Here is a 13169-nt window from a genome sequence, read left to right on the forward strand (position 1 = left end):
GAGGTTAAAGGGTGAGTTATGGACGTTGTGTATTTGACAGTGTGAAACCAGGTTTATGTTTGAATAATTTAACAGGAAGCCAAGTTTCCCTGCTGGAGATGAATCGCTGCCTACACACACACACATACACACGTCACACACACACACTGACACATTAGGTGTTAGTCATGTGTGCACGGTTGTGTTTTGTATTATTAACAGTATTCTGGTGATGCTCAGAGCACCAGTGTGGCAGGTGAGAGGGAACAGCTGGAGCAGCTGTTTGCGTTGTCAAAATATAAAAAATTAAAGAAATTTAATTGGTAAAAGAATCGTGTGTGTGTGTGGGATTGTAAAAATTAATCGATTGATTCATTAAGTCGATAAGTTAAGTAATTTTTTAAAAGATTCTTTGGCTACAGCTTCTTAAATGTGAATATTTCATGTTTTTTTTAGTCCTCTTCAATAGCAAACTGAATATATTTGGGTTATGGACTTTTAGTTGGGACTAAACAAGCCATTTAAGGTTGCATCTTGGACATTTTTCACAATTTTCTGACATTTTATAGACAAAACAACTAACCGATTAATAGAAAATAAGTGACAAATGAATCTATAATTCAAATATTTGTCATTTGCAGTTCTACACGTCCTTTTTTACCTTACAATCCTTTTCAGTCACTGTGGGACAGTAGAGCTGTCATGAAATTTATGGTTTGAAGATACATACTAGGAAGCGCTGGGACACATCATCAGTGATGTTCCTGAGCTCATCGGGTGTGTCGGGTCTCCCAACATCAGACCCCCTCACTCAGGCGCTTGTTTGGCAGTTTTCAGATTTCGGAAATTTAAAAGTAGAATGAAGAATTTAAATGTTATTTTTCTCACGGTCAACAAATCTCATGGAAAGACCGAAACCAGCATCGTGTTAAGTCGATGTCTCAAAACTTCTGACTTCCCTGTCTCTTGCCCTCAGCCCCAAACTCATGAAATACTACTGGTGACTTAAAACGTTTTTAAAAACAAGTCACACATATGTAGCTCCATTTAGGGAAGCATTTAAAGATAATTTTTTCATCAGCGATTCATAGATAAAATGTTTTTTAAAAACAGGAAGAAATGGCAGAATTCCTCCTACAGTGATATCTTCAGTATAAGATATAAAAATCTAGTATATAAATCTGGTTTTAACATTAGAGGAAGTAATCTGACCAGTAAACCAACAAACATATCCAAATGCTATTGCTGTAAATTTCAGCGAGAATATTCCGGGAACTGATGAAGAGGAAGTTAAAAGTTGAGTGTCAGTCACATGCTCATAGCGTCATTCAACTCCAAATATAATCGAGGAGGGTTTAAAATACAATTAAAGCTGGAAGTAAAGTCTCAGTAAAGTCATTGAATTGCTGAATGCACACAAGTATACTGGTTATTGTCTGGTTCATGGAGTACTGTAGTTATCATATCCTGGTTTCAGAAATGTGAATGTTATAGCTAAGGTATTTTCAAAGTCCACTAGTAACTAAGACACTGTTGCATGAAAAACACCTTAACCAGGTTTCTGATCACTGTCTGCAATGTGGGAAGGTGTTTTCTCAACATACACCACAGAGAAGTTGGCAGGAAAAACAAACAAACGTGGTGACACTGAAACGAAAGTAAAAGTGTTATATTGGTAATAAAAGAGGATGTACTGTATCGCTAAGATCAGATGTCAAGGCCAGATCTAGCAGAGTAGATAAACAGAGCAGGAAACAAAAGTTAGTTTGTTCCATTCTTGAGATCACCAAGCCTGCTGAGAAATGGCAGCGGGTGGGGCTGGATGTGAAGATATGCCTGCACTAACAGACAGCTCAATACTGGTAGATTAAGTTCTCATGTTTCTAAAAACTAGGATACCAGCTAACATACTGAGCTACAACCACAATAAACAGCAGCGGATATATTTTGAGACAAATCTTACTAAAGGTGTTTCTACTCTGTAAGGAAGCAACATAGATAAACAAAAAACATGGAGTGGAAAGTGAAACAAATGGCAAAAAAAAGACAATTATCATAAATGTGTCTTTAAAAGGGACATGCTTTTTGTAATCTTCTCTCTATTTTTAAAAAATATTAGTATGGTGTTGGATGTTTATGTTAACATGGTCAAAGGTCCAAAATGTGAGGTGATAGTATGTTAAAAAAAAAAAAAAGTCAAAAGCCTTCAGAATGCTTAATTTGCAATGTGACCTCTACTTCCCCATCAAACTGACATCAAATCGTTTGCGCTTGCCTTTGTTGCCCCCACAGGTTGTTCATGTTGTCCACTCACATATATCAGATCAGATTTCTGCTCAAATGTTTACAGATGTATTTGAGAAGTTTCCCTTTAGAGTAAAGGACGAGAAAAAGAAGTGAAATCTGGCACAGAACAGAGCGGGTTCATCAGGAGGGGGACTTTAAAGAGACAAGAAACAGCCTGTTTCAGACAGAGACTGAACTGAAAGGCTGCATAAAGGACCAGTATAAGATAAATAAGGAGTTTTTTGAGCTGTAAATCATGCAAAGATATTCTAGTAAAACCACAGAATAAAAATATAGACCTGGAAATGTGGATGATATGTCCCCCTTTAAAAAAAAAATTAAAGAACAAAGCGATGTATGTCAATAAACAGGGAATCAAAATGTAATTGTAAATTTAATTGGCAGGCTGAACGAACATTTGGGGTGCATTTGCTGCAAAGAAAGGTGAAGATGCCTTTTGTTCTTTGAAACCATAACTGATAACTACTAGAATACTACTGTGTAACTAAAACACATCATTTCCCATAAATGACTCCATAGTTTACCACAGGGTCTTCTTGTTTGTCTTATTCATTTTTGTACAGAAAAGTGCAGAATAATCATTTGATATCTCATCGGTGTAGCTTGTTTTGTGCTTCTTGTGAAAATGTGATGCAGTGTCTGGACTATTTGCATACAGTGACCCCTTGTATTCAACGCACTTTTCCATATGTGGGTGCAATTGTCTGAAAATTTATGACATTTTGTTTTAGGCTTTACTGGAACTGGAACTGAATACATGTTTCCATAACCTCTGACACAAGTCGGAGGTGATGGAAACAGGACCACAGAACATTTCTAGTAATGAGTACCCCTGAGAAAAAAGCCTCCACTTCACCTCTCTTGAGGTTTGGGGGAATCTGCCCTGTTACATTGAAGGCTGCCAGTAGCCAGTCGCTCATCTGTGCTCTCGGCTGATTAAGATGGAAAGGTTTCAATTTAAATGTGAACTATTTCAAGTCAAATCAATAATATAAAACGGGGCTCCAGATTGAGGGAGTTTTTATTCAGATGTCGCAAAAAAAAAAAAAAAAGATATCATAGTGATCGCTGCCAAGTGATTGACAGTCTGTGAGGGTGGCACGTTGAGGGGTTGCTGTGGTAACCGGGGCTCGGTTGCAGTGTTGTGCCTAAAATTAACATAAAAAAAGATATGAACCCTGGTCCAAGGACACCGTCAGAAAAAACATTGTGGTAATGGTTTTAAACACGCAGTTCATGACAGGGAGGTAAAATTCATTGATGTAAAAAATTTAAGGCGACAAATTTATGTAACTGATACGATTAGAGAGTTATGAATGAAATTATTTGGAGGATTAAAATTTGTTTTAGCTCTCGAAACAGAAATGATGAATTGTTTTGAGGGCAGAGTGATACCCCATTTTGATTAAATATACATGATGGATTCAGGTTAGAGGGCGAATATTATGAAGTGGTGCCCTGATTCAGACTTTGTGTGAAGAAAGAAAGAGAAAAACCTACAGAGAAAAAGACAGTATGGGTGTTGGATGTTGTGGCCTCGTCATAAGTTATCGGTCGGAAGTCATGTGGCTCTCTGGTAGTCTGATGGTGACACAGATATCTGCACTCATTGATTCATCTGCTGGACAGGGGGAGGGGAAGGGATGGTTCTTATTTTTAATCCACGATAGATAGGGGCGAACCTACACGTGCATACAAACACACGCACACACACACGCACACACACACATGCATGAGGATGATGATGTCAGCCGCGGAGTGTAAACGGAAACTGCAGAACTACCAATCAGATAGCGCTCTTTAGCAAATTACACAGAAAATTAGAGTGTGAGAGCAGGATAAAGGGATGAAGTGCAGATATAGCTGCGGAGAGAGAGGGAGAAGCTTTTCCACAGATTACAGAACAGCTACAGATTACGGCCTGTGGATTAGGAGGGTTTGACCAAAAAAAAAAAAAAAAAAAAACAGGAAAAAAAGGAAAAAAAAAAGTAGGAGCTGAGAGACAAACAAGCCGCTTTTTCTGTGTCCTTTTCAGAGTGTCTGTGTATTTGTAAGTGTTGGCGTCTGTGTGTGTCTTACTGGATATCCTGCTGCCTGCTGGCATCTTCATCCTTCTCACGCTCAGTCAAAGATCAAGGTTACCACATGTGCACATTCATACAATCACAAGCATGGTTACACAAACATCAGAATGTAAACACTTATGACCTCAGAAACATGACAAAAAGACCCCATACGTGCGTGCACACACACACACACACACACACACACACACACACACACACACACACACACACACACACACACACAAACAATCAGTTACCACACTGATCCATGAGGGAACAAACTTTCTTGAAGTGCAGAAATATAGGTTATTTTCAAAGTTAGATTAGGTAAAGCTAGAATATTTATTTAAATCTTATAGCTCTGCACATACGTCATTCTGCACAGTAAGGCTCAAACATAGAAGTAGAGGAACAGAAAGCAAAGCATATCTTTTTTTAATTTTTGCATGGATTGTAATGGTTATTACTGGATAAATGTTGCTGTACTGAAATGCCTGTGTAGTAAATAAAGATACACTCTAATGATAGTTACAAATGCATCTGAGATTAAAATTCAATCTGAGATCCACATGTAAACACACGATGAAGCCATAAATTATTCAATCTCCACTCCTGATTAAACCTGCATTCACTCTCAGAGCGATTGACAAGTCCGTTTAAACCAGAGGTATGACTTTTCAGGAATAGCTCAACATTTTCACTGTGTTATAAATCTCCATTTCCTTTTTGTTTTTTTCTAAGAGTGAGATGAGGAGAGGAGATGAGATGTACCGAGTTAGAACAAGGAGGCTTAACTCTACAAAAGGCTAGAGCAGATGGATACAGCTAACGTGGCTCTCTCTAAATTTCAAGATTAAACCTGCCAGCACCTTTAAAGTTTACTTATTGACATCTGTACTCAATGGAGATGTAAAGGAAATTACTTGTTGAACTTTTTCGTGTCCGGGTGCAATCACTTCCAAGATTTTTGCCATCACTGTGAGATTGCCAGATTTGGTATCATCTGTACAGAGACTTTGAGTTCACTGACAACATCTGGCATCCTACACTGTAGCCAAAGACACTCAGCACAGAGGTGCAATAAGTGGACAGTAAATCACTCTAAAACCACAATTAGTCGTTTGCACACTCCTGTAGGAGATTCAACCTGTTACATTATGAGCTTTAGAGGTGCTGCTAGTTGGAGCTTTACAACTTTATAGAGAGCACAGGGTAGCAACTAAATTAAATGTATTAATGTTTTCAGATGATGACAACATTGTTTTATATCAGTAAAGGGTGTTTTACATATCAAGTCTATATTTTAATAAGTTGAGAAACACACAATGTGCAGATTTTTCATTGTAGCTCAAACTTCATGTGAATATAGCACAGGCTAAGCATTTCAAGAGCCAGGTTTAGTTTCCAGAAGTAACTTCTTGTCACAGACTTTTGTTTTTATCTTGCCTCTTTACTTCTCCTTGACCTTTGTTGTTGTTGGAGTGAATAAACTGTTACAAGGCAGCGGGTTGTTTTAGAGCAGTCACAGGTATAAAAAGAGCTGCCGTCTACCTGCAGGGAATATTAGAATATGTAAAAGAGGGAATTCATTAATCACTGAATCCTGAATAGGTTTAAATTTGGACTGTTGCTATAATAAGTGTGGCACTCGTCTTCTTCGCTCTCTCTCACTCGCTCCGTGTCTTTGCTTTTATGTGTTTCAGAGCTTCTAGGAGCAGCAAAGCGTGTGAATGTTAACATCCAGGATGCAGATGGGTAAGAAATAACAAGTCCTCTGTTTAATTATTATCATCTTTCTTTGCTACTTTCTCCTCTTCTTTTGTTTGGTTCATTATTTTCTTCTTCTTTTTTTTTCTTTATTCATCATATTGAGCCATTCCCTTTTTTACATAACGCAGTAGCTTCACAGTTGAATCAATATTATATTTTTGCTCTGATTTACTCAGACTTGTTTATTTATATTGAAAATACACATTGCCAGTTTATTAGGCACACCTGGCTAAAAGTAATGCAGTCTAATACACCAGCCCAGCAATAAATCCTCCCTTCTTCATGATTATGATCATGTTTCTGTTTATGCTGTTTTACAGAGGTGTTGATCCAACTTCACTGTGTTTTGTAGGCTGTAGTTTTTGATGCTTTTGAACTCTATTCAGTTATATACTGTGAGGTGTTTTTCCACTCATTGATATAACTGGGGTGGATAAAAGATAAGAAACAACTGTCAGTATAAAGGATTTTTAATTAACGCCTTTAGAAAACGATTTCCACAAAAAAATTTCATCCTTTATATCTCTGCAGAGTTTTAGCTACAGTAGGTGTACATAATAAAATGGCTATTGCAGCTAAGAAATTAAAACATCTTTTGGTGATGTGAGACAAGAAGACCTGTTGCAAATACTGTATGACAAGGGGGCATTTCGGTGTTTATGGTAATGGTTCCCAACCCGGAGGTCAGGAGCCCCCCACCCCCCCACAAAACGATTCCAGAGTGAATCTGAGGAGTCATAAGATGATTAAAGAGTTAGAAAAAATAACTTTTCTAATTTTTCGAGTGAAATACTGCAGGCACTGTTAAGCAGAGCAAGTTTTATGAAAAGCTTTTATTAAGTCTGTCATATCTGTTTAAAATGCTGACCAGTTCCGACCTCACAGGGTCTTCATCAGGGCGGATAGGGTAGCAGTAATTACCGACATGCTCTGCTGACTACAGACTTTTAATATGACTTCTCTCCTTGCTCTGCCTACGAGTGCCTGAAGAGCATTTTCGTGTCTGATAATTTTCTCATCCTCTAGAGCACCTAAAAGTTCCCTGGGCTAACTATGTGTGAAACTGATCTGTATTCTTCCCCAAATACTAGGTATTTCCACATTTCCACAGGCCTCTAAAAATGCCTAAAACAAATCAATCTCAAAGAGGCAAAATCTCTTGGCTGACATGCCAACAGCTCATGTTCACATTAAAAGCCAGAACCTGATGCTGAGTCACCAATACACATTTAAAGGGTTCACACGCAAAAAAGGTTGAGCACTGAGATTTCAGATTCAAACCTTGAGACTTGAAACACCCACAATACCTAAAGATCCCCTCTAGGCATTTTTTAAGATAAAAAAAAAATACTTGGTGTTCTTGTACCGCTCTTGTAGAAATTCTTAAAATAACACTACTCTTTCTTTCTTATAAAAAAAAACCAACCTGTGCACTGGATGCTTCAAGTTTCGCACATCACACTTGTGTAAGTTGCATATTGGACCACGATTAGCTCCAAACTAGCTGTGATGTCACTAATCATGCTCATACGTACACGGCGTAAACACAGATAGAGAAACTTTCCTCCTTTCAGCAGATTAACATGAAACAGTCGTCTAGAGTCAAGCTCTGCACATACGACATTCTGCACAGTAAGGCTCAAACATCAAAGTAGAGGAACAGAAAGCAAATCATATCTTTTACTGGGTGTTGTTGAGCAAAACACCAAACTCCTGCGAGGCTGGCTTTATTGTGTAGCTGACCCCACTGATTTCCCCACTGACACAATACAATAAAAAGGAAAGAAAAATCTCCCTCTGCAATCAATAAATGATCAAATATATCACGTTACTCATTATCCCCTACTTCAACCTGTCTTTGAAATATATAATCAGCTGATGAGCTCAAATCTAAAGACCGTGATTACCTTAAAGGAAAGCCAGCTCTTAATTTGCTCAAGAAATGTTCCCTTATCAACTGTGAATGTACAACTATGGATTTTGGCTATATTTAGACTCGTGATTGGTTAAGCTTTTTATGTGCACATGCTTGGTTTGCGATTGTGTTCCATTTGGCTCCATCAGATAACAGACATCTTTTTATTATGTTGATTGGAATCAGATAATTGGATTCTACTCCTTGTGTAATGACCGATGATTCGTTGATTTGACTCCAGGGCTCGGCCCTTATATTCACCAGGGACCCATTAGACACACACACAGAGACGCGTTGTGTGTATGCTCGGCTTCGGGGTAGAGAGATTGCTTATTAATGGAAGTAGGTCATTTGCCCCCTCCCGTCGCTCACACAGAGCTGAGGGGCGGAGCTGCTCTACGCTGGAGATTATTTCAGCAAAGTTATGCTCTGGTTTTACACGTTACGTGTATAAATGTGTATTTTTACACATAATCTGTGTCTGTGTGAAGGTTGTCGCCGATGCACCATGCTGCTCTGAGTGGTAACAAGGAGCTGATCTCACTGCTGTTGGAGGCCCAGGCAGCAGTGGACATTAAGGACCATAAAGGTAAAAATACACACACACATCCACAGAATAAGACTGTCACTACAGCTTACTGTGTTACTATGAAGCAGGCACAGAACACACAAGGCAGGCCTAAAAAAACAACAACTCAAAACAGACAAACAAATGTATATTTCCAGCGTTCCCTCTGTGACAAATAATGCTCTCTTATGTAATACAAGGTGATCTCGCTGAAAATACAGTAACATTTTTTTTGTGTGTTAGTATATTTGTGAGAAGTGACAGATTTGTGTGCACAGCAAACAATAGAAAATAAAAAAGGAATGCTCCAAGGCTGCATGACTGAGAGCCAAGTGGAAGCAGAGCAGCCCAGATTTCCTTTTTTCTGCATCTCCACCTAAAGTCTGGCAGATTCCACAAGAAGGAGGAGAAATCTCAGGGCAGATGGGAAATATAATCCCTCCAGGATGTAGGTCTACTAGCTCTGTCTTCCCAGACAGTCGTGCCCAGTGTGTCTCTAAATAGAGGCGTACACATGGCAGGCATCCTCACCAGGTGGCAATACAACCTCAACTGGTTTTTCTTGGTGGAGGTTGCAGGAAAAACCTTAAGTAATTCTTTTAGTGGCTCCCTAAATCTCATGGTGAGCACCGGAAAGCTTGACTTGTTCCTCGTCATTACACTTCGGTATGTTGCTCGCATTATGGTACACAATGCTTGAACTTAAAGGCCAATCATAAAACCTACAGAGAATATGCAGCTTCCCTCCGCTCTAAGAGTGTGTCAGTATCTTTCAGCTAATTGTTTTGATTTTCCAGCTTCCAACTATGCTGTTTTGGTTCACCAACCACTCTCAAAAGCATTGTTTTCAGCTTCAGCAGGCAGCTCTTTTCAGCAAACAACGCTCTGGAAACTCACTGTTCACTACCTGCTCATCAACCACACTGCAGAGAGACAAGCTGGGGAACACAGTGGAGCATTAAGCAGCTCAAGAGCCAGATCTCCCCTCAGAACAGAGCCGGAAGAAGAGTGATTGTTAGACTTCAGGGTGGAGTTTGCTTCATCAGAACTGCTTGTCGGACTGCCAAACACCTTTCGGTTTCCGCCCATTTTTGTAACTTTCCAAAAACCGACAATCTGACACATTTGACCAGCTGTGCAGGCGCGGGAAAGTAAGCAGGGTTCACATTTGTCTCTCGAACTCTCTTTTTTGTTCATTACACAACTAAATCACTCACTGTTCATGTAAACTATGAATGACTCATAACACAATGTCTGACGTGGTCGGATAGCACCTCATACAACCCAAATATTTAATAGCATAACACCGCCCATGGATTAACCAGGTGGCCGCAAACGCAGCTCCAAATGAATGTTCGGTGTTTACTAGATGTTGAAATACGCAATTATTTTCTAACAAGTTTACCATCTAACCCTAAAAGGTGATAATATATCAGTGGCGTGCTTGTAGCTTGCTTATGTTTGCTCCAAATCACAGGTTTAAGATTTATGCCTCACCCAGTTGGGACAATAGTTTTTTCAGGTTTCTCTTGAGAAGGAGATCTCATTCTCAATGAGTATGAATAAACCTGACTGAATAAACTAAAAAGGAGTCGTCTCTGTCTTGGACGATTTGATTGTCATTAAAACCCTTATCATATCCAACTACAAAATTTTTTCGTGCAAGACCCCAGTTTAAGTCACTGACCTGCATATCCTGTAGGCCTGTACTTGCTCGTGCCCTTAGATATCCTTTATGAAATGAGGGATAAACAGGATATGATGCAAGCAACTGCATCAGCAACTCTGCCAAGATACTCCTGGGAACCCAGTTAAGGGTATTTCCAAATTCAAAGATAGCACATAGTTAGGAATATCGAATTCTCTTTTTATTACCAGCGAATAAATAAACTGAAAGGTTTGCTGCTCTATGAGCTGATCATGGTCCACATAGCTCCACCTTAATCTGAGTAGATTTTTCCCTAAATGGGTTCAGCAATGTAGTTAATTATTGAAAAGGAGGAAACTAGGAAACCCAGCACTCCCTGACAAATAAAACACACTGTTTCCAAAATCCACATGGTACTCAAGGTATAGCACAGGATACCTCTGCTAATGAAAAGGGCTCACAACTTTCCAACAGTTCTCCAAAAGCACCTCCTCAGTGTCCATTACATCAAGAATTCACCTCTCATCAGTCTCTCTCTTTCCCTGCAGTCTGGGTGATATCTTAATTTCTCATTCCGGATTTACTGAAATGTTATTATAGAATATCTTTGAGGCTGCCTGAAAGTCATTTACCATCTCTTCATATATACACGCTTTAGCTGCTGCAACTCCTCCAGCTGTCTCTTTATCCTGCTGGCCAGCACCTTCCCTCTGAGTCAGGAGTCCTTCATGCCAACCAACCGGGCCTGGAGGGCTTCTTTATTCAGCTCCATGATATGGCTCTTCACTGGTATCAAGACTGGGGGTCTTGGGTTGCTGCCATGAGAAACATGCTCACTTCTCCTTGTAGCCACTGCCACAAAGTGGTGTTTAATGTGTCCTGGTTAGAGGCCCTGCTGATATCTCCACACTGATTATTGGCTTCGTGCTCAGCTGGACTTTGCAGCGACTTGCACTTCCAGCGAGGCACCAGGTCTTCTCTTGGGTCTTGTTCAGCCACTTATGAGGGTTTTCTTGTCTTGCACTTTATATGAAAGCAATTTGTCTCGGACGTCCCGTGAGCATGATGCTCCCACAAACAAAGCTCCCAGGGTCATCAAAGGTCAAAAGCATGTCAGCCACAATAAAATTGCCATTCCAGGAGGGACTGAGAGTCTGTGTGTACGTCTGCTGCTGCAGAGTCAGATATGAATGACACGCCTGCAGAAATTGCAAAGCATTGGGCTTCCTTGTTTCCTAAAGCAACATAATCACAATGTAGTGAATTATTGTGGAGAAAATAATCAATTTGAGTGATTCTACTTTAAAATTAAATGAAAATCAGAGATGTTTTTGCATATAACATAAGCAGTGGTTGTAGTGGAATAACCAAGTACAATTTGTGTGTGTGGTATATGAAAGTATAAATTTGAGGTAGTTATATTATATACTTCTGTTTCACATTTCAAAGGGAATAGTTCCACTTTTTACTCCACTACATTTACAAAACAGCTACAATTTATTTTCAGATTACATTCAAAACTAAGGATTTGTTTTAAAAAATATGATGCATTGTTAAAGATTTGACTGCTAAAATTCTGTAGTTAATAGTTAATATAGCATCAATAGTAATAATAATGATAATAAGTTATATATAATATCTATGATCATAGGGATAACAAAGTATGATTTATAATGCGTATATTGACATTTACTTGTTGCAGAGTTTCTTTTTTTAATTGTAGTATTTCTTCTTACTACCAGTTATTAATACTTCTGCAAACACATTAACATTAAGTGATTGTGTATATTTGCATGCATTCATGTGTCTCTATGTTCTCATCTCTTTGTGTGTGTCTGTGTACATGTGCTCATGGGGTCCTCTGTGTTTGTGTTTTACTGTGCCGTCATGTTTGGCTATGTGTTTTGTCTGTGTGTGTGTGTGTGTGTGTGTGTGTGTGTGTGTGTTTAGGGATGCGTCCTCTGCATTACGCTGCATGGCAGGGGAAGACTGAACCAATGAAAATGCTGCTGAAGGCTGGCTCATCAGTCAATGGACAGTCAGATGAAGGACAGATCCCTCTGCACCTATCAGCTCAGCATGGACACTACGATGGGGTAACTGTGTGTGTGTTTGTGTGTGTGTTTTGGTGTGTATAATGGCCTTGTGTGTGTTTTTGTGAGGTATGTATATCGGTGCCTGATGATGTATGCATGATTTGCGAGAAAATTCCCAATACCAATAAGATGTTTGTTTCTGTGTGTTGCAGTCGGAGATGTTGCTACAACACCAGTCCAACCCGTGTATCTCAGACTCAGCTGGGAAAACTCCATTGGACCTCGCCTGTGAATTCGGACGTGTGGGAGTGAGTATATTTGACCAAAAAAACTCACACACTAATACATACATAAACACTTTTTTTTAATAAAATTGAATCTTTTTTAATCTTTATTCAACCTGAAAGCTTCATTTTTGTCAAAAATCTGTTCTACAAGAGTGTCCTGGAAAAAATAGGTAGCAATAACAATGAGTTACAAGTATGTTTCCTTACACCTGTTTTTATTCACGGTCTCAATTTTCTTCAATATGAGCAGATTTAAATATCCGCTCATGATTCCACTCAACTGAAGAAATGAAAATCAGCAGTAGATGAAAACATCAGATCAGGACAGATGAGGAAACTTTAACATTCCTCAAATGAATACATGAAACCAACAGAAATGTCATATTTCTGTCATGTTTTCAATGTTATTTTTTACTGTTTCAGGTTTGACTGCCGCTCTTTTAATTATGTCATCACGTTGTGCTGCTTCTTCTGAAATGATTTAATTATCCCATTTGGGAAAATAGAGCCAGCGGCTCTTCATCTTGATGAACCGACTCCAAATATATGCAGAATGTCAGTATCAAGAAAAATTTTCTTTTGCCAATATTCTG

General features: G+C 39.0%; 1 protein-coding gene across 1 annotated transcript in view; it reads left to right on the top strand.

Moving 5' to 3' along the window:
* si:dkeyp-9d4.3 (caskin-1) overlaps window positions 1-13169 on the top strand; it is a 37157-nt gene that overhangs the window by 1845 nt on the left and 22143 nt on the right. The window contains exons 2-5 of the mRNA XM_062434230.1: window positions 6056-6107; window positions 8529-8626; window positions 12204-12349; window positions 12502-12597. Coding sequence (XP_062290214.1) covers window positions 6056-6107; window positions 8529-8626; window positions 12204-12349; window positions 12502-12597 — 392 coding nt within the window. The remainder of the gene's footprint in view (window positions 1-6055; window positions 6108-8528; window positions 8627-12203; window positions 12350-12501; window positions 12598-13169) is intronic.

This window comes from Scomber scombrus, chromosome 2 (assembly GCF_963691925.1).
Source record: "Scomber scombrus chromosome 2, fScoSco1.1, whole genome shotgun sequence".
Taxonomy (NCBI): Eukaryota; Metazoa; Chordata; class Actinopteri; order Scombriformes; family Scombridae; genus Scomber; species Scomber scombrus.